Genomic DNA, 20,990 nt, shown 5'->3' with positions numbered 1-20,990 from the left:
CCACTGGATCTTCTGGATGGTCAGCTGAGTTTAATTAATCCTGCGCCCACCTTAGAAACCCCCTCCCTTTCTACTTTCTCCTCACGCACTGTGATAAAGTGGAGACCTTCACTCTTTGTCTAATCACATATGTCTCTGTGGCTTTGATATCTTCACACATGGCTGCCCACCTTACCCGCACATGCCCAACCCCTGGAGCTGGCAATGGACATGGGTGAATTGTGGTTAAAAGCTTCAGCAAATGAAAATTCAGTGACCCTTATTAGAGAACATGGCTGACAGCACAATGGTCGGTATCATGTGAAAGTTACTCATAATGAAACTGCTCTGCAATATCTGTTACGTACAATCCAATTTATCTGTGCACTGAACTGATGCAACAAGCTCTCCCCATTGTTGTTTGGTCAGTTGCAGGTGGAGCAGCATGTATTGTACAGTGAAGTCCTTACACGTCAAGCTCCTTCTAATATATGTATATATTTTTTCTAATCTTTTTCAGGTGCAGGAGAATCTGGAAAAAGCACCATCGTCAAACAGATGAAGTAAGGACACACTCATTTGTTGATCTTAAAGGGGATAACCAAGAAAAAAACTTATTATTACTTCTATTAAAAAATCTTTCAGTACTTATGAGCTGCTGAAGTTGAGTTGTTCTTTTCTGTCTAAGTGCTCTTTAATTACGTGTCTCGGGAACTGTCCAGAGTAGAAGCAAATCCCCATAGCAAACCTCTTCTACTCTGTGCAGCTCCCGAGACAAGCAGAGATGTCAGCAGAGAGCACTGTGGTCAGACAGAAAAGAAAAACTCCTCTTCAGCAGCTGATAATTATTGGAAGGATTAAGATTTTTTTAATAGAAGTAATTAACAAATCTGTTTAACTTTCTGGATATAATTATTTTTTTTTCCCCCTGGAATACCCCTTTAATTTTTAGCTTTCTATAGATATAAGATTTTTCTGCAGTTCCTGATAATGTTTTATGTTCCTGTTGATTGTTTAATGTCTGAACCAATAAAAGGGACATAAGCCAGTCTGTTTCTCATATACCACAATAACGATCATCATGCAGACTGCTAATCTTATTTCAAGATACACTTTTGTGTAGTAAAAGGCCCTTTTACATGGGTTTGATTATTGGAAGACTGAGCATTCATAAGTACACACATTCTCGATTTATTCTGCAGTTTAAAAGGGCCAGGGATCAACCGAGGAACATAAAATCAATTGGAACTTTTTGTGGGCATTTAAATTCTCATCAGCCACACATAGCAGTGTATGAGCAGGTGATTTGCATCTGACAATGATGAAATTAAAGGGCTACACAAGCGATCACTGGTTCTGGATCTGACCCAGCCTTCAATAGAATGGCCCATTAAACCAGCACCATTCTTGTTAATCAGCGCTTAATATTGTGCAGATGTTGGCACGTGTAGAAAGGACCTTAAGTTGCTTATATCACCATTATTTTTGGCTCTACTCACATTTAGGTGTCCTTTTTAATACGTTGTGATTCTTATACCAAAATTATGCAGCCTGCAGAACTGTAAAACGTACTGGAACCTTAATTTAACTCATCAGAAAGTACAGTGCCTTGCAAAAGTATTCACCCCCCTTGGGTTGACAACCTGGAATTAACATGGATTGTTTTGAGGATTTTGATCATTTAATGTACAGAGCATACCTACAACTTTGAAGATTTGTTATTATTAAGAAGCAAACAACAAATAGGGCAAAATAACAGTCAATGTGCATAACTATTCACCCCCCTAAAGTCAATACTTTGTAGAGCCACCTTTTGCGGTAATCACAGCTCAAAGTCTCTTTGGATAAGTCTCTATGAGCTTGCCACATCTTACCACTGGGATTTTTGCCCATTTCTCCTTGCAAAACTGCTCCTGCTCCTTTTTTTAAGTTGGATGGTTTGCGCTTGTAAACAGCAATCTTTAACCCCTTAAGGACCCAGCCAATTTTCACTGTAGGACCCGGCCATTCTTTGCACATCCGACCACTGTCACTTTAAGCATTAATAACTCTGGGATGCTTTTACCTTTCATTCTGATTCCGAGAATGTTTTTTCGGGACATATTCTACTTTATTTTAGTGGTAAAATTTTGTCGATACTTGCATCATTTCTTGGTGAAATTCCAAAATTTTAGGAAAAAATTTAAAATGTTGCATTTTTTTTTTAATTTGAAGCTCTCTGCTTATAAGGAAAATGAATATTCCAAATAAATTATATATTGATTCACATATACAATATGTCTACTTTATGTTTCCATCATAAAGTTGACATGTTTTTACTTTTGGAAAACCTCAGAGGGCTTCAAAGTTCAGCAGCAATTTTCCAATTTTTCACAAAATTTTCAAAATCGAAATTTTCAGGGACTAGTTCTGTTTTGAAGTGGATTTGAAGGGCCTTCATACAAGAAATACACCATAAATGACCCCATTATAGAAACTGCACCCTCAAAGTATTCAAAATGACATTCAAAAGGTGCTGCAAATTGAAGGAGAAAATTAAAAATCTTTTTTTTTTTTTTTTTTACACTTGCATGTTCTTGTAGACCCAGTTATTGAATTTTTACAAGGGGTAAAAGGAGAGAAATCTTCCTAAAATGTTTAACCCAATTTCTCTCGAGTAAGAAAATACCTCGTGTGTATGTCAAGTGTTCGGCGGGCGCAGTAGAGGGCTCAGAAGGGAAGGAGCAACAGTGGGAATTTGGAGAGGGAGTTTTTCTGAAATGGTTTTTGGGGGGCATGTCACATTTAGGAAGCCCCTATGGTGCCAGAACAGCAAAAAAAAAAAAACACATGGCATACTATTTTGGAAACTACACCCCTCAAGGCACATAACAAGGGGTCCAGTGAGCCTTAACACCCCACAGGTGTTTGATAACTTTTCGTTAAAGTTGGATGTGTAAATTTTTTTTTTCACTAAAATGATAGTTTTTCCCTTAAATTTAAAATTTTTACAAGGGATAATAGGACAAAATGCCCCCCAAAATTTGTAACCCCATGGAAATGCTCAGAAGAGAAGGAGCGCCATTGAGCTTTTGGGAAAAAAAATTGTTTGGAATGGAAGTCAGGGGCCATGTGCGTTTACAAAGTCTCCCGTGCTGCCTGAACAGTGGGCCCCCTCACATGTGACCCTATTTTGGAAACTACACCCCTCACAGAATTTAATAAGGGGTTCAGTGAGTATTTACACCGCACTGGCGTTTGACAGATCTTTGGAACTTAAATTTGTAATTTTTAATTTTTAAGTTTGGAAATTAAATTTTTCATTTTCACGGACCACTGTTCCAAAAATCTGTCAGACAACTGTGGGGTGTAAATGCTCACTGAACCCCTTATTAAATTCTGTGAGGGGTGTAGTTTCCAAAATAGGGTCACATGTGGGGGGGTCCACTGTTCTGGCACTATGGGGGCTTTGTAAACACACGTGGCCTTCAATTCTGGACAAATTTTCTCTACAAAAGCCCAATGGAACTCCTTCTCTTCTGAGCATTGTACTTTGCCCGCAGAGCACTTTACATCCACACATGGGGTATGTTCTTACTCAGAAGAAATGGGGTTACAAATTTTGGGGGGCTTTTCCTATTTTCCCTTGTGAAAATGAAAAATTTAGGGTAACGCCAGCATTTTAGTGAAAAAGTAAATAAAAAGTTTTATTTTTTTATTTTTCCATCCAACTTTGAAGAATTTTCATTAAACACCTGTGGCGTGTTAAGGCTCACTATACCCCTTGTTACGTTCTGTGAGGGGTGTCTTTTCCAAAATGGGGTCACATGTGGGTATTTCTTTTTTTGTGTTTATGGCAGAACCGCTGTAAAATCAGCCACCCCTGTGCAAATCACCAATTTAGGCCTCAAATGTACATAGTGCACTCTCACTCCTGAGCCTTGTTGTGCACCCGCAGAGCATTTTACGCCCACATATGGGGTATTTCCGTATTCAGGAGAAATTGCGTTACAAATTTTGGGGGTCTTTTTTTCCTTTTAACGCTTGTGAAAATAAAAATTATTGGGCAAATATATATATTTACACTAACATGCTGGTGTAGCCCCCAACTTTTCCTTTTCATAAGGGTAAAAGGAGAAAAAGCCCCCCAAAATTTGAAGTGCAATTTCTCCCGAATACGGAAATACCCCATATGTGGCCCTAAACTGTTTCCTTGAAATACGACAGGGCTCCGAAGTGAGAGAGCGCCATGCGCATTTGAGGACTAAAATAGGGGTGGACATAGAAGTATTCTACGCCAGTGATTCCCAAACAGGGTGCCTCCAGCTGTTGCTAAACTCCCAGCATGCCCGGACAGTCAGTGGCTGTCTGGAAATGCTGGGAGTTGTTTTGCAACAGCTGGAGGCTCCGTTTTGGAAACACTGCCATGCAATAGGTTTTTCATTTTTATTGGGGGGGGGGGGGATAGTGTAAGGGGGTGTATATGTAGTGTTTTACCGTTTATTATGTGTTAGTGTAGTGTTTTTAGGGTACATTCGCCCTGGCATGTTACGGCAAGTTTCCCACTAGGAGTTTGCGCTGTGGCGAAAAATTTGCCGCAGCCCAAACTTCAAGCAGGAAACTTACTGTAAACCTGCCTGTGTGAATGTACCCTGTACATTCACATGGAGGGGCAAACCTCCAGCTGTTTCAAAACTACAACTCCCAGCATGCTGGGACTAGTACTTTTGCAATAGCTGGAGGCACACTGGTTGGAAAACCTTTAGTTAGGTTCTGTTACCTAACTCAGTATTTTCCAATCAGTGTGCCTCCAGCTGTTGCAAAACTACAACTCCCAGCATGTACTGATCACCGAAGGGCATGCTGGAAGATGTAGTTATGCAACAGCTGGAGGTACGCAACTACAACTCCCAGCTGTTTGGGCATGCTGGGATTTGCAGTTTTGCAACATCTGGAGGGCTACGGTTTTAGAGAACACTGCACAGTGATCTCCAAACTGTGGCCCTCCAGACGTTGCAAAACTACAAATCCCAGCATGCCCAGACAGCAAACCGCTGTTTGGGCATGCTAGGAGTTGTAGTTTTGCAAAATCTGGAGGGATACAATTTAGAGACCACTGTATATTGGTCTCAAACTAGCCCTCCAGCTGTTGCAAAACTACATATTCCAGCATGCCCAAACAGCTGTGTGGGCATGCTGGGAGTTGTAGTTTTGCAACATCTGGAGGGCTACAGTTAGAGACCACTGTATAGTGGTCTCAAGCTGTACCCTCCAGATGTTGCTAGGCAGCTCACCGGCTTCCGTAGGATCCAGCCGCACAACATCGTCGCCCGCTGCCTCTGGATGGGTAAGTGGATCTTCTGACGTCGGTCCTCTTCAGTTTCCCCGTTCTGCCCCGCCTATTGTGGGGGGGCAGGACGGGGAAAACGAAAGTTAACCCCCCCCCGCCCCCGATCTGCTACTGGTTGTCGCTTCTGGCGACCAATAGTAGGGATAGGAGGGGTGGCACCCCTGTCAGGGGGATTGTAGGTGTCTTAGATAGATAACCGCGATCCCCCTTATATTACGTGTCACCGGCTCACCATAGACCCGTAATAACCCGTAATCGCAAGTGTGAATTCACTTGCGATTTGCCGCGATCACCGACATGAGGGTGTCTGATGACCCCCCTGGGCGTTTGCACGGGATGCCTGCTGAATGATTTCAGCAGGCATCCCGGTCCCATAGCTATCACACCACCTCCCGTAGGCTTGTATTGATGGGCGGAGCATGACGTCACATGGGGGCGTGACGTCACACACCGCTGGCCCTGGGGTCGACCTTAATCAGACCCGGAGCGAACATGCTTCGGGGACTGATTACAAACGGGGTGCCGCGTGCATGATCCTGGGGGTCGCCAACTTTGAATAGGGGATAAGATGTGTAAGCACCGGAGTACCCCTTTAATGCCCTCCTTGCCCGGTCTGTGAGTTTTGGTGGGCGGTAGTCTCTTGGCAGGTTTTCTGTTGTGCCATGTTCTTTCCATTTGGTTATGATAGATTTGATGGTGCTCCTGGGGATCATCAAAGATTTGGATATTTTTTTATAACCGAACACTGACCTGTACTTCTCAACAACATTGTCCCCTTTCTTGTTTTGGAGAGTTCCTTGGTCTTCATGGCAGTGTTTGGTTACTGATGCCGCTTGCTTAGGTGTTGTAGCCTCTGATGTGTGCATATGTAATGACAGCTCATGTGACACTTATATTGCACACAGGTGGACATCATTTCACTAATTATGTGACTTCTGAAGGTAATTGGTTGTGCCAGAGCTGTTTATGGACTTCCTAACAAAGTGGGTGAAAACATGAAACCAATTTTCTGTTTTCTATTTCTCAACAATAGTTTTATATATTTTTCTCATTTAATTTCACCAACTTTGACTATTGTGTTCTGATCCATCACCTAAAATTCAGATTAACCAAACATTGAACTTAAGGCTGTAATGTACCAAAATACGGGGAAAAAAAAGTCACGGGGGTTGAATACTTTTGCAAGGCACTGTATGTCTGGGTATACTGGTATCTGATATAACACAGGCATTGACATTTATGTTTACTGAGCCTAAATGATTCTCAATAACGGGAAGGTTTACATCACATATGTTCATGTAACCGCTGGACAAAAAGCAGAACTAGAATGTTAGATGTTTCTTTACAGGTAATAAGTAATGAGATGTACAATACCTACTTCCAGATAACTACTGGGGTGTGGGGTGTCTAGCTTTATATGCTCAGTACCCAGGTGTGGGGTGCCTAGCTTTATACAGTCAGTACCGGGGTGTCTAGCTTTATACAGTCAGTACCCAGGTGTGGGGTGTCTAGCTTTATACAGTCAGTACCCAGGTGTGGGGTGTCTAGCTTTATACAGTCAGTACCCAGGTGTGGGGTGTCTTGCTTTATACAGTCAGTACCCAGCTGTGGGGTGTCTAGCTTTATACAGTCAGTACCCAGCTGTGGGTTGTCTAGCTTTATACAGTCAGTACCCAGCTGTGGGTTGTCTAGCTTTATACAGTCAGTACCCAGCTGTGGGTTGTCTAGCTTTATACAGTCAGTACCGGGGTGTCTAGCTTTATACAGTCAGTACCCAGGTGTGGGGTGCCTAGCTTTATACAGTCAGTACCCAGCTGTGGGTTGTCTAGCTTTATACAGTCAGTACCCAGGTGTGGGGTGTCTAGCTTTATACAGTCAGTACCCAGGTGTGGGGTGTCTTGCTTTATACAGTCAGTACCCAGCTGTGGGGTGTCTAGCTTTATACAGTCAGTACCCAGCTGTGGGTTGTCTAGCTTTATACAGTCAGTACCCATGTGTGGGTTGTCTAGCTTTATACAGTCAGTACCCAGCTGTGGGGTGTCTAGCTTTATACAGTCAGTACCCAGCTGTGGGTTGTCTAGCTTTATACAGTCAGTACCCGGGTGTGGGGTGCCTAGCTTTATACAGTCAGTACCCATGTGTGGGTTGTCTAGCTTTATACAGTCAGTACCCAGCTGTGGGTTGTCTAGCTTTATACAGTCAGTACCCATGTGTGGGGTGTCTAGCTTTATACAGTCAGTACCCGGGTGTGTGGTGTCTAGCTTTATACAGTCAGTACCCAGCTGTGGGGTGTCTAGCTTTATACAGTCAGTACCCAGCTGTGGGTTGTCTAGCTTTATACAGTCAGTACCCAGCTGTGGGTTGTCTAGCTTTATACAGTCAGTACCCAGCTGTGGGTTGTCTAGCTTTATACAGTCAGTACCCAGCTGTGGGTTGTCTAGCTTTATACAGTCAGTACCCGGGTGTGTGGTGTCTAGCTTTATACAGTCAGTACCGGGGTGTCTAGCTTAATACAGTTAGTACCCAGGTGTGGGGTGTCTAGCTTCAAGTAATTCTGTTTTAATATGTTACATTATGTATTCTGAGTATTAGCTTTCTGTAATATTTCAGGATTATCCATGAGGACGGGTACTCAGAGGAGGAATGCCGGCAGTACCGAGCTGTTGTTTACAGTAACACCATCCAGTCTATAATGGCCATAATAAAGGCAATGGGAAACCTGAAGATAGACTTTGGAGACACAGCCAGAGCGGTGAGTATCCTCCAGTGTCTGATTATGAAAAAAACACGCAATGGGAATGAAATGTCATGCTGCTGTTTGGCCACTACCAGTTGGTTGGCCTATACCTTTCAGGGATGTCTCGAAAGATAAAAGGATGGAATAGAACATAACCATGTTGATGGCAACTGGTGAGATTTAGTTCCATGATTGGATTTTAGAAATCTGACAGTTAATGCTGAGGCTCCTAGTGCCAGAAAGGAAAGTGTTAAAGATCACAATGGGAAAGAACAGTTATCATGACAGCAACAAACACAGAGCGCCCACAGAGAGGAGGATAATGAGGACACAGCTTAACCAGGGCACCAGATCCCAGGACCCGCACCTAATTAGATTACCCCATCCCTGGTGCCTGCACCCCCACCAGCTAATTATCATCATTATATGCCAACCACCTACTGGAGGGTCCATGTCTGTGTCCTTCTGTCATATCTCCTCATGCACACAATGCTGTTACACCAACAATAATATACATCACAGGTCAGATGACTTCTACGAGCTCTCCGGTGTGATGTCCTAAATATGCAGAAATTGCTATTTGGAAAAGTAAATGGGTATGCAAGCAAGAGCACAATTGTAGGAGTCACATGACTGGCATATGGCGTCTCACAACTGAAGATGACAGTCAAAGCTGCAATCAATAAATTGTGATAACATTGTATTACTACAGTGGAGCCTATTGTTGCCCCTTGCACTTTGAGGCATATGAGGTCTTTCATAGTAATGTCAGGGAGCTAACAGATCCTGGATTTCCTGCTATCTCTAGGCTCTTGCTCAAGTACATAAGGTTACTATTTCTGTCCATGATTTCCTGATCCTCCATTAAGAGACCCTGTGTATGACTGTATGGAGTCTGTGCTGCAAGTGTCACCCCTTATTTGTTGACGCTTATCCCCTGTCTGTTCACAGGATGATGCCCGGCAGCTCTTTGCATTGTCATGTACAGCAGAAGAACAGGGAATACTACCAGACGACCTGGCCGGAGTCATCCGCAGACTGTGGGCAGATCAGGGTGTGCAAGCCTGCTTCAACCGATCCCGTGAATACCAGCTCAACGACTCGGCTGCCTAGTGAGTTTTTGCAGGGAACATTGTACATATGTAGCATGAAATGTGTTAAGTGACATAAGAGGGAAGCATGGCTCTCTGCAGAAAACATGGTATTGTCACTGAATGTAAACCAAAATGTTTCATTCACTGACAGCCAGCAGAGATCTTGCATATGGATCTTTGTGTTTTAGTTCTTCACCATTTTCAACAAGAAAGAGTGACTAAAATCAAACCAAAATTAAAGCCTGGCTCATTTTACTAACATAGGTTGTGACATGTTTATGACCAAATGTCTGATAGATCTATCGTGTCATCTCTATGAACTTTCCCACTGGCTTAAAGGGGTACTCCACCCCTAGACGTCTTATCCCCTATCCAAAGGATAGGGGATAAGATGTCTAATCGCGGGGGTCCCGCCGCTGGGTCGAGACCACTGGAGGGTCTGGGTCGCAACCACGGGAATGGAAGTCCGTGCCATCACGACTCCGCCCCTGTGTGGGACGTCACGCCCCGTCCCCTCAATGCAAGTCTATTGGAGGGGGCGTGACGTCCGTCACGCCCCCTCCCATAGACTTGCATTGAGGGGACAGGGCATGACGTCACAGGGGGGCAGAGTCGTTAAGTCACTGACTTCCGTTCCCGTGGTCGTGACCCAGACCCTCCAGCGCTTCCGGACAAGAAACAGGTGGGTGCCGCATGCAATATTGCGGGGGTCCCCAGCAGCGGGACCCCTGTGATCAGACATCTTATTCCCTATCCTTTGGATAGGGGATAAGATGTCTAGTGGTGGAGTACCCCTTTAAAGCTATGTCACATTCTATGTCTGGGTCTGTATAGAGTTACAGTATTAATAAATATGGTGCACAGCAGATTAGACACTTGGAGAAAAAAAAAATGTAACAGACAAAATCGTAATTACGTGAACAAATATTTGCCAGTCTGTAGGAAAAAAATAATTAATCTTATTAGACTGGAAATGCCCTCTAATTGTTCTGGAATAATTCATAAAGTGGGGGTAGAGCAGCAGTATTTGTAAGAGAAGTGATGTAGGCTAGGTTCACACCAGTGCAGTATTTTCCATTGTGTTGCTCTATCTTTTGGGCAGAACAACAACAAAAAAAGTGCTGGTGCATTCCTTTAAATGTTGGACACATTCAACACCTGACTGACACCATTGACTGTAATGGGGTCTGTAGGATTTTAAGCACCGTGTCTGGTCTTTTTGAACCCAGTCTTAGCAAGACTATCTTGTGGGTCCTGACATTTTTTTTAAAGGGATACTCCAGTGGAAAAAACACACACACACACATATGTGTGTGTGTGTATATATAATTTATATATAATTTTTCTTTTTTTTTCTTTTTTTTATCAACTGGTGCCAGAAAGTTAAACAAATTTGTAAATTACTTCTATTTCAAAATCTTAATCCTTCCAGTGCTAATCAGCTGCTGTATGCTCCACAGGAAGTTCTTTTCTTCTTGAATTTTTTTTCAGTCTGACCACAGTGCTCTCTGCTGGACACCACTGTCTGTATCAGCAACTGTCTGGAGCAGGAGCAAATCCCCATAGCAAACCTCTCTTACTCTGGACAGTTGATGATACAGACAGAGATGTCAGCAGAGAGCACTGTGGTCAAACTGAAAAAAAATTCAAGAAGAAAAGCACTTCCTGTGGAGCATAAAGCAGCTGATTAGCACTGGAAGGATTAAGATTTTTAAATAGAAGTAATTTACAAATTTGATCAGTAGATTAAAAAAAAAATAAAAAAAAAATAAAATATATATATATATATATATATATATATATATATATATATATATATATATATATATATATATAAATATATATATATATAAATATATATATAAATATAAATATAAATATAAATAAAAAGTTTTCCACTGGAGTACCCCTTTTTAAGAGTTTTTTTTCTTTGCATGAATTTGCCTCAAAATGCCCATGTGATTACCGGTGACAGTGTCTACTGCAGCAGGTGTCTTCACTCGTATTCAGTATTTTATCAGTGTTCTTTCAGCCAATGATCATTCATTCAAAACAGATCTAAAGCAGTTTGTTTATTTTGCATAACTTCTGTTTTTTTTCCGGTTGCTATTGGCAACGCTGTAGGCTCCTGGTAGAAGAAAATACCAATGATTTGTTGACCTAGTGGATGTTATTATGCAAAAGTTAGGGGAGTTGTTTACATAGTGTTGAAGATGTTCCCCAGGCCCTTTCTATGTTTCCTTGTGATCTACGCTTTGGGTTGCGCTCTATATTTAGATTATGCGCTCACTCTGGGGAAGGGGCGGAGCCTGATGTATCTGACACTTTATTTGCATGTAACCTATTCCAAGATGCAAATCACCTCAGGAGGTTTTCATCATTGGTGCTGGCACTGTTAACCCATTCCTGCTGAGAGGCAGCTGGGTCCTGTACACGTTTGAGGGATAAAGACTTGGCGTCTCCTAGGTAGATGGAGGGTAGATTCTTTTTTGTCTTGTATGTAGGCCGACAACCATGCTGAGTAGTGTATGATCAGACTATACAGCACTGAAGGAGTAGAAGACACCTTACATTGTAAATGAGCAGATTTATCGTCCCAGAGTTACCATCTAGGGAAGTATTGTGCTGTGGGCGCTGTTATGGCAGCCATATTGGTTATCCCCTAGCTTCCCAGAACAAGAAAACGGCTGAATAGCTTTTGCAAATTTGACAGATGTTGATGCACTTAATGTTGTATTTATCAGGGAAAAGTCAGGTAAATCTCGAATAGTGGTTTCTGTGGCCATTTTACCTGAGTTGGTGCAGTTATCCTGCGGCATCTATAGAGGTGTCTGCCCTGTCTGCTTCTACATCATACAGTGGTCTGTGAGCGAAGCACAGCGGCTGCACACGATAGACTTGTCTTCATTGCTACTAACTATACAAATACATTGTATACGCAAGAGCAGAAAAAAAAGAATAACCACTGCATTAAATAATTCCATTTTATTTAAATTATCAAAATCACGAAGAAACCCCGAATAATCATGTGCCGGTATTCAGAAAGATAGTCACATAAAACGCTGACCTATGACATGTCCAATGTAAATCATACAGTATCTCCTACTATCTGGGTAGCCAACCTTAAAATACAGTGTCAGGGGGGGAACACACAAAGTACTAAAGAGTTTGCTAGAAGCAGGAATACTTATGTTCAATGCCCCACATTAATACCCCCTCACTTGAGGACATGTTGCTCACCCATTTTGTCACCGGTCCAGCCAGCCCCGACGTACATTTTGAATAAAAACTTTACCAAGGGATACCGTCTCCCTCTCTCTGCTGCCCTTTTAAAAGGGTGACAAAATGGGCGAGCAACATGTCAAGTGAAGGGGGGAGTTGAACATAAGTATTCCATAGCCACGATCAGTGGTAGGGATGGCCAATATGCCTTTTCATGCTTATTTCAGTGTTTCCCAACCAGTGTGCCTCCAGCTGCTGCAAAACTACAACTCTGCATGCACGGACAGCCAACGGCTGTCCGGGCATGCTGGGAGTTGTAGTTTTGCAACAGCTGGAGGCACCCTGGTTGAAAAACACTGTTGTATTTTAATGTTGGCTACCCAGATAAGATACTCTATGATTTACATTGGACATGTCATAGGTCAGCGTTTCTAAATACTGGTGTAGTGAAGAAAACTGTTCCCTGAAGAGAAATGTGTCCAAGCAGCTGATGATAAATGCTGAGTCAGCAAAGCCGCTGTGATTGGCTGAGATACGCACAACCGCCTCATACTATTGGTTGTTGGTCTGCTCTTTATTTGGCTCCAGCTCCCTGGACACATTTCACTACACCCCGATCTCTGCGCTCTCACAGCGGAATATAGCAAACTGTATCCTCTCTATAACAGACAATGATCAAGCGATAAAGTTAAATTTTTTTAACTAAAAATGTCGCACAAATGTCGCACCTGTGACTACGCAATTTTTCGTGCGACATTTTGACTGGAAAGCGAGAAAAGCAAGTTTTCCAAAACTTAACTACGTAGTAATAATTTTAAAATGGACTACGGGTAGTCAGGTATTAACTGCGACAGTCGCAACTGCGCAACTTAAAGTCGCAACAAGGTTAAAAATTGACTAAATTTACTCCAGCTCAAACATGGAGCAGAAAAAGCTACTACCAAAGTAAAAAAAGAAAGATTGCTTATGTGAAAGAAAATTATCAACAGGCTGAAACCATTTGATAAATAAGTCACACGTAAGCAAAAAAAAGGAAAAAATTACTAAAAAAATAAATACATAAGCAAACATTGATTAATGTCCCCCTATGAGAGCAGAGAGATTGGGACAGAGAAATGGAGAACAGGGATGGTGAAAACTGTGTCCCCGCTGCTGCTGAAAAACTGTGAACCCGATCCCCATGGCTCTCATCCGCCTGGGGGATGTAGAAATGTGTGTGTCCCCTGGTGGCTCTCTCCATCCCGATCCCTGCGGCGTGGATGTAGAAATGTGTGTCTTGGGGTGCAGAGGCAGGGGAGACCGCTATCCATCACCGCTCTCCCCTGCCTCTGATTACTGCTTCTTTAAATCAGTGTACCCGTGCCTCACTGCCTCCCCACAGATTTTCTACATCCTCGAGGTGGGGATCTGCGTCGGGGGACACAGTCACGGGGAAGCAGTGAGGAGCGGGTACACTGATTTTGTAGAAGCAGTAATCCGAGGCAGGGGAGAGCGGTGATGGATAGCGGTCTCCCCTGCCTCTGCACCCCAAGACACACACATTTCTACATCCTTGCCGCGGGGATCGGGATGGAGAGAGACTTTGCTCACTCAGCGTTTATCATCAGCTGCTCAGACACATTTCTCTACAGGGAACAGTTTTCTTCACTACACAGACACATGATTTTTCTGTGTTTGTGGTTTTACTTGATGATTTAAATAAAATGAAATTATTTAATGCAGTGGTTATGCTTTCTCTGTTCTTTAATCTGCAATTTTTTGTGAGCTAAACTGCTTAGTATAATGTGGAGACTAGGGGCTCTCTAATAATGGTGTTACATGTGAGATTATGGACTAGGGGTCTATGGGAACTTTTGTTGATTAATATGCTAATACAGTGTAACAAGCCCATAAGCTGTACAAGCCGGACTAGATTGGATGAGTTTCAAAGTACTGAAGTTCTTATGCCCTATCAGCAGGATAAGTGTCTGATCGCAGGGGGACCGACCACTGGGACCCCTCTCATTGTCCTGCCCGCCGTACTGGTGATGGTGGTCAACACACCCCTCCATGCATTTCTATGGGAAAGCTGGATAAACACAAGCGTGTCGACCATTGCTCCGTCACCGCTCAGTGCATGGAGTGGTGGTTACTCCGTGCATAAGCAGAAAAGACTAGACAGAAGATTGCAGGGGTCCCAGCGGTCAGACCCACGGCAATCTGACACCTATCCCCTATTCTGTGAATAGGGGATAAGAACTGCAGTACTGGAGTTCCCCTTTAAGCCTCTGGATGTCAACAAATTTTCCTTTTATTGACAAGAAGCAGTGGTCTTTATATTGAGTAGTTGTAACACCAAGGGAGACCTTTATAAAAGGGCTATGCCAGTTTTCTGCCATCAAATAGTCATACATTTGTGGATAAGGTTCCTGTTTTGCACAAAAAAAAAAAATTGTCATTTTAGGCCTCCCTCGCCTAAAAAATATACCCCTGAAAAGTGGAATAATTCAGTCTGTGGTGCATGGACAGCCACAGATTAAACTAATGTAGTAAGAGGCTTGTGCCTCTTAATAAACTAGGAGCAGGTTAGTCCATCGGCAGAACAGTCTATTCTACAAATATGAAGCTTTATTTAAAAAAAAAAATATGGCACCAGCCCTTTAAATTTGATATCTTTTGCTTCTGACCTCTCCTCTTACACATTTCCATCTTTCCCTCCTAGTGTAATGCAATTTTTCCTTCAGCCAACGAGTGGTTAATTGCAAAATATAGAAATGCAAAGCAGGGTTTGCATGAACAACCAGATTTGACAGTTTCATGTAAGGGGATCCTGACGTGTTCTCTGACCACGGAGTGTTCCAAAACAAAAACTCAGCGGGAAAAAAAATGCAAAGTTTTGCTCTTTGTTTGCAGCTCGGTCCCTCCGGGGTTAATGTGCTAAATATCCATTATAGCGAACCTATTTTCTTGGTTCGGCAGCAGCTGTGTAAGTGGCTCATTAGAAGCGTTAACAAGGCCAAATCAATATTAATTAGCAGGGTGTAAGTGAGGGGCCCCCGGGAGCCATTGTTCGGAAGCACTGTCACCCCCATTGGGACTACCAGCAAGTTGGAACCTGGCGCTTTAGTGTGTGGCACAGTAGACAATCTAATTAGCGGCTCATGGGAGCGGGCTGCAGTCAGAAGGTATCATGTGACCAGCATAATGCCACAGGAAGTTGTTTATACCGTCTCTCTTGTTTGTCCCTGATGTGGTTGACTCTTCTTCTCTGCAGTTACCTGAATGATCTGGAGCGGATTGCCCGGTCAGACTATGTGCCGACACAGCAGGACGTCCTGAGGACGAGAGTGAAGACCACGGGCATTGTGGAGACACATTTCACCTTCAAGGATCTCCACTTTAAGTGCGTATATTATGGGTGCTTGTGTGACAGTAACATGGGGAAGATTTTGACGCTGTCTTATAGGAAGATTCTTTGTTGCCCATAGCAACCAAAGCTCAGCTCTTATTTCTTATACTAATATTTCTCTGGTAAAATTAAAGGGGTTATGCGAATTAGGAAAAAAAAATTAGATTTATTTTCCAAAAACAGCACCACACCTGTCCTTGGCTTTAGTCACTTCAATAAAGCAGAGCTGCAATACCATAAGGAGGACAGATGTGGTGCTGTTTTTGAGCTCTTTTATATGTTCCAGACAGGTACCTTTTTCGGGGATAGTGCTTTCCCTTAATCCAGTGGTCTCAAACTGTGGCCCTCCAGATGTTGCAAAACTTCAACTACCAGCATGCCCGGACAGTCGTTGGCTGTCCGGGCATGCTGGGAGTTGAAGTTTTCCAACATCTGGAGGGTCACAGTTTGAGACCACTCCATTAAAGGGGTACTCCGGTGAAAACCTTTTTTCTTTTAAATCAACTGGTGCCAGAAAGTTAAACATATTTGTAAATTACTTCTATTAAAAAATCTTAATCCTTCCTGTACTTATTAGCTGCTGAATGCTACAGAGGAAATTCCTTTCTTTTTGGAACACTGATGACATCACGAGCACAGTTCTCTCTGCTGATATCTCTGTCCATTTTAGCAACCAAGCATAGCAGATGTATGCTAAGGGCAGCATGGTGGCTCAGTGGTTAGCACTGCTGCCTTGCAGTGCTGGGGACTTGGGTTCAAATCCCACTAAGGACAACAATAAATAAAGCGTTATTATTATTATAATAACGTCATCAGAGAGAACTGTGGTCGTGATGTCATCAGAGAGCATTCCAAAAAGAAAAGAATTTCCTCTGTAGTATTCAGCAGCTAATAAGTACAGGAAGGATTCATATTTTTTAATAGAAGTAATTTACAAATATGCCACCAGTTGATTTAAAAGAAAAAAGGTTTTCACCGGAGTACCCCTTTAATATGTGTTCTTGGATTTGCTAAGGACATCCTGGAGTGTGAATACTTGCTACGCAGCACATTTTATTATACAAGCAATGGAATTCTATTGCAGCACACTGGTTGGATAAACATCCTCCAGTGTTTACTGAATTTCCAAATGCATACCATAGTCTGGTTAAAACTGAAAGCTTTAGTGGAGTACAAGGTTTTTAGGATGTGGAGGGCATACCATGGCCTGTCTTCCCTGCTACAATTTCCTAGGGTTATATGGTGGAAGCTTTTTTTATTTTTTGTTTAACTTTTTTTTTCTTTCCTAATGGTATTTTATATCTCTTTAAATACTTGTTGTGTAATTTGTATTAGGGATCGACCGATATTGATTTTTTAAAGCCGATACCCTGTGAACTTTCAGGCCGATCTGCTGCCGGGGCCGAAAATGTCACACTGCCGCTCAGCCTATCGCCGGCCGAGTCGGGACTTCGCTGCGGCCGGTGATTGGCTGAGTGCAGTATGACTTGCCCACCATGGGCAACCAGGAAGAGGATAGCGGTGGAGACCGGAGCGGGTTACCGGAGGCACTGGGGAAGTGAAGGAATTTATGTAGCTCTTTATTTTTTTACTGCCAGGAGTATGACAGGCAATTTTCCTATTCCAGAGTTCTCCTTTAGGGTCAAGGCCAATTTTAATTTAGCGTTTTTGTTTTTTCCTCATCGCCTTCTAAAAATAGTAAGGCACATCACGATTTAACCATTTGATTATCGGACTGTAAAATCGGATTGCAAAAAAATCGTATACAATCGTATGTGAAAATTTCTTTGCTATCCGATTTTTAAATCATATCCAAAAAATCATACAGATGAAAATTTCATCCGATTTTCAATAAAAATCTGATCCTGTTTTTAAAATTAATATGTATGCCAATGGCAATAAAGTTAAGTTTATGTGTTTTGAAGTCTACTGCGCATGCGTAGTAAAAAATCGTGTGCGATTAATCTGATAGAATTGCACAGTCACGCAATTTCATGCGATTTACATAGACATCAATAATGAAAAAATCGGACACTATTTCCATCCGATTTAGAATCTGGACGAAAAATCATGGTCAACCACGATTTTACCTCCGATCTCAAATTGTGCAAAATCGGATGCTGATCAAAACTGATGAATTTGTTGTCTATCATTAATGAATGGAAGTCAATGGATACGACTTGGCGTGCAGATTTGTAAGATTTCAAAGTAAAAAATCATGAAAAGTAGGATGGTAAAATCGTGACGTGAATGCACCCGAACTCTTTTTTATATTTTCAACCACAGACTAGTATGAGGGCTTGTTTTTTGCGCGACCAGTTGTCCTTTGTAATTACATCACTCATTTTACCATAAAATGTATGGCGCAACCAAAAAAATACTATTTTGTGTGGGGAAATTAAAAAGAAAACCGCAATTTTGCAAATTTTGGAAGGTTTCATTTACACACCATACAATTTATGGTAAAAATGCAGTGTTCCTTATTCTGTAGGTCAATACGATTAAAATGATACCCATTATTATATACTTTTCTATTGTTGCGCTTAAAGGAAAAAACACAAACTTTTTAACCAAATTAGTATGTTTTTAAAATCCCTCTATTTTGATGATCTATAACTTTTTCATTTTTCCATATAAGCGGCGGTATGAGGGCTCACTTTGTGCAGCATGATCTGTACTTTTTATTGATAGCACATAAGTGTATATAAAACTTTTTTATTAATTTTTTCTTTTTACATTCACGCCGTTCACCGAACGGGATCATTAACATTATAATTAATTCGTTCAGACATTTACGCACGCGGCGATAGCAAATATGGTCATTAATAAATAAATAATAAATTTTTTACCCTTTTTAGGGGTAAAATGGGAAAAATTAACATTTTACATTTTTATTGGGGGAGGGAATTTTTCACTTTTTCTTTTTTACTTCTATTTTTTACACTTTTTATGTCCCCAAAGGGGACTATCTATAGCAATTATTTTAATGCTAAAACTGATCAGTGCTATTCATAGGACATAGCACTGATCAGTGTTATCGGCGATCTTCTGCTCTGGTCTGCTCGATCTTAGACCAGAGCAGAAGAAGTCGGGAAGGTAGCGGAGGCAGGTGAGGGGACCTCCGTCCACCATGTTAGCTGATCTGATCCCCGCAGCTGATCAGATCAGCATAAAATGTAGCCGCACTGCCGTGATCTGTATTTATAACGGCATTGAGGGGTTAATGGCAGACATCCGTGCGATCGCGGATGTCTGCTATTACCGGCGGGTCCCTGGCTGCTACCAGCAGCCGGGACCTGACGCACTTGACCCGATCATCGCTCCAATGCTTGCGGTCATGTACAGGAAGTAAATGTATGTCCTGGTGTGCAAAGTACCACCACACCAGGACGTACATTTACGTCCTTGGTCATTAAGGGGTTAAAGGGGTTTTCTATTGATGGCTTATCTTTTGGATGCACTTCAATTGGTGCTGAGCTGCATTAACCAAGCACTGCTTCTGCCCAATGTACAGAGCTGCCTGCTTCCAGCTCTGTTTACTTTGTATTAAAGGCACTGCAGCTCAAAAGTTTAATCAGATATTGATTGCCTACTCTGATAGTATTTATTTTTCATTGATGGCCTAAGAGGTTCATGGGAGCTGCGTAATCTATGTAAAACAGCCCAAAGGTAACCAACTCTGGTGAGCACTAGTAGGCTGGAGAGGGCCAGGGGACCTTTGAAGCCCTACAGGGGTTGAACAAAATAATTAAAGGAGATCTGCAGCGATAGACAACTTATCCTCTAACTGCAAGTTAGGCGAGAAGTGTCCGAATGCGGAGGGTCCGACCGCTGGGACCCCCGCAATCTCCTGTACTGAGGTTGACAGACACGCCCACTCAATTCAGCTCTATGGGAGAGGCGGGGATGCACCTTGTATCTCCTAAGGAGTGTATCCTGCTGCAGCCAACATGCCTCCTGCACGGGAGAGCCACAGCACCCCCCCACCCCACCCCCCCGGCGATCAGACACTTATCACCTATCCAGTTGTCTTTCACTGCAGAACTCCTTTAAATCACTCCTACTTTTTATATGGTCTGGATGAAGTCTTCCTGACACATCAGCCAACTCCAGCAATGCCCCCTTCTTTTCTCAATCACACAGCTCGTATCGATAGATATTTATATATTTAGATAGAATGTATTACTTATGATACTCTGAATATCTTTTTGTTTTAGGAGCATGATGTCAGTTCTGCAGGGGATTAGTAAGGGCCTCTGACCTGAGTTGATAGTTGTGTCAAAGTCTAATGTAAAGACTTGTGAAATGTCCGCAGACAGAAGTAACTAGAAGCAAAGATTGCAGGTATTATAAGGGCCATAGTTTTGTGGCTACAGTTCAACCACTTTTCTGTGCCTCACACGCTTTGACTTTCAACCACAGCTGCTTCTGTCTGCAAATGTTTTGACAAGTCTTTGCATACTGAGATGTGATGAAGGAAACAGTATACCTCGACACACCTATCAACCCACCAACTCTGGTCACAGACTCCCCTACCAGTTCCTACCTTTAGAGTTCTGACATATCACTGCTGAATGAAGGTTCAAATCCATTGCTCTCTTTTGACACACACAGTCTAGGGCAGTGGTCTTCAATCTGCAGACCTCCAGATGTTGCAAAACTACAACTCCCAGCATGCCCGGACAGCCGTTGGCTGTCCGGGCATGCTGGGAGTTGTAGTTATGCAACATCTGGAGGTCCGCAGGTTGGAGACCACGGGTCTAGGAGATTGAGGAATATAAATAGAAGGGATCAGATCTCAAGGCACGCCCGGCCTGATACTGGAGTTGCCTGCAATCTTCTGATGGTCTGTTCGGTCTGCGTGCGTAATGATGGAGACCCGACAGAAGGCGAGTGGATCCAGTGAGTGACTAGCATGGAGCGTCCGTCTCTCTGTCACACTCGCAATGAGCGGAGATGATGGATCGCAGCAGTGAGGGTAAAACACTGCTGTGTTTGCAGCATCCTCGTGGTGTGGGATCTTTGCGTATTCGCTGTGCGGTGGTCCACTTTAGCTAGGACTGCATCGCTTGCTAGTGTAGAGTAATGTTCTTCAATAAATATGTGGTGGCAAATGAGACCTGGTGGGTCTATAGGCTTGCCCAGACGTGTTTTGGAGAGAGCCCCCTTATTCAACGGCAGTACATTATTCTACACTAGCAAGTGCTGCAGTCCCTGCTTCAACTGATCTGTAGCAGTAAA

General features: G+C 42.7%; 1 protein-coding gene across 1 annotated transcript in view; it reads left to right on the top strand.

Annotated features, from left to right (window-relative positions):
• The window catches only part of GNAI2 (G protein subunit alpha i2), a 65,743-nt gene that overhangs the window by 33,750 nt on the left and 11,003 nt on the right, over positions 1-20,990 (top strand). The window contains exons 2-5 of the mRNA XM_056525189.1: positions 500-542; positions 7,919-8,060; positions 8,997-9,157; positions 15,615-15,743. Coding sequence (XP_056381164.1) covers positions 500-542; positions 7,919-8,060; positions 8,997-9,157; positions 15,615-15,743 — 475 coding nt within the window. The remainder of the gene's footprint in view (positions 1-499; positions 543-7,918; positions 8,061-8,996; positions 9,158-15,614; positions 15,744-20,990) is intronic.

Source organism: Hyla sarda, chromosome 6, assembly GCF_029499605.1.
Source record: "Hyla sarda isolate aHylSar1 chromosome 6, aHylSar1.hap1, whole genome shotgun sequence".
Taxonomy (NCBI): domain Eukaryota; kingdom Metazoa; phylum Chordata; class Amphibia; order Anura; family Hylidae; genus Hyla; species Hyla sarda.
Note: the sequence above shows the minus strand (reverse complement) of the source record. Positions and strands in the feature narration are given on the sequence as shown.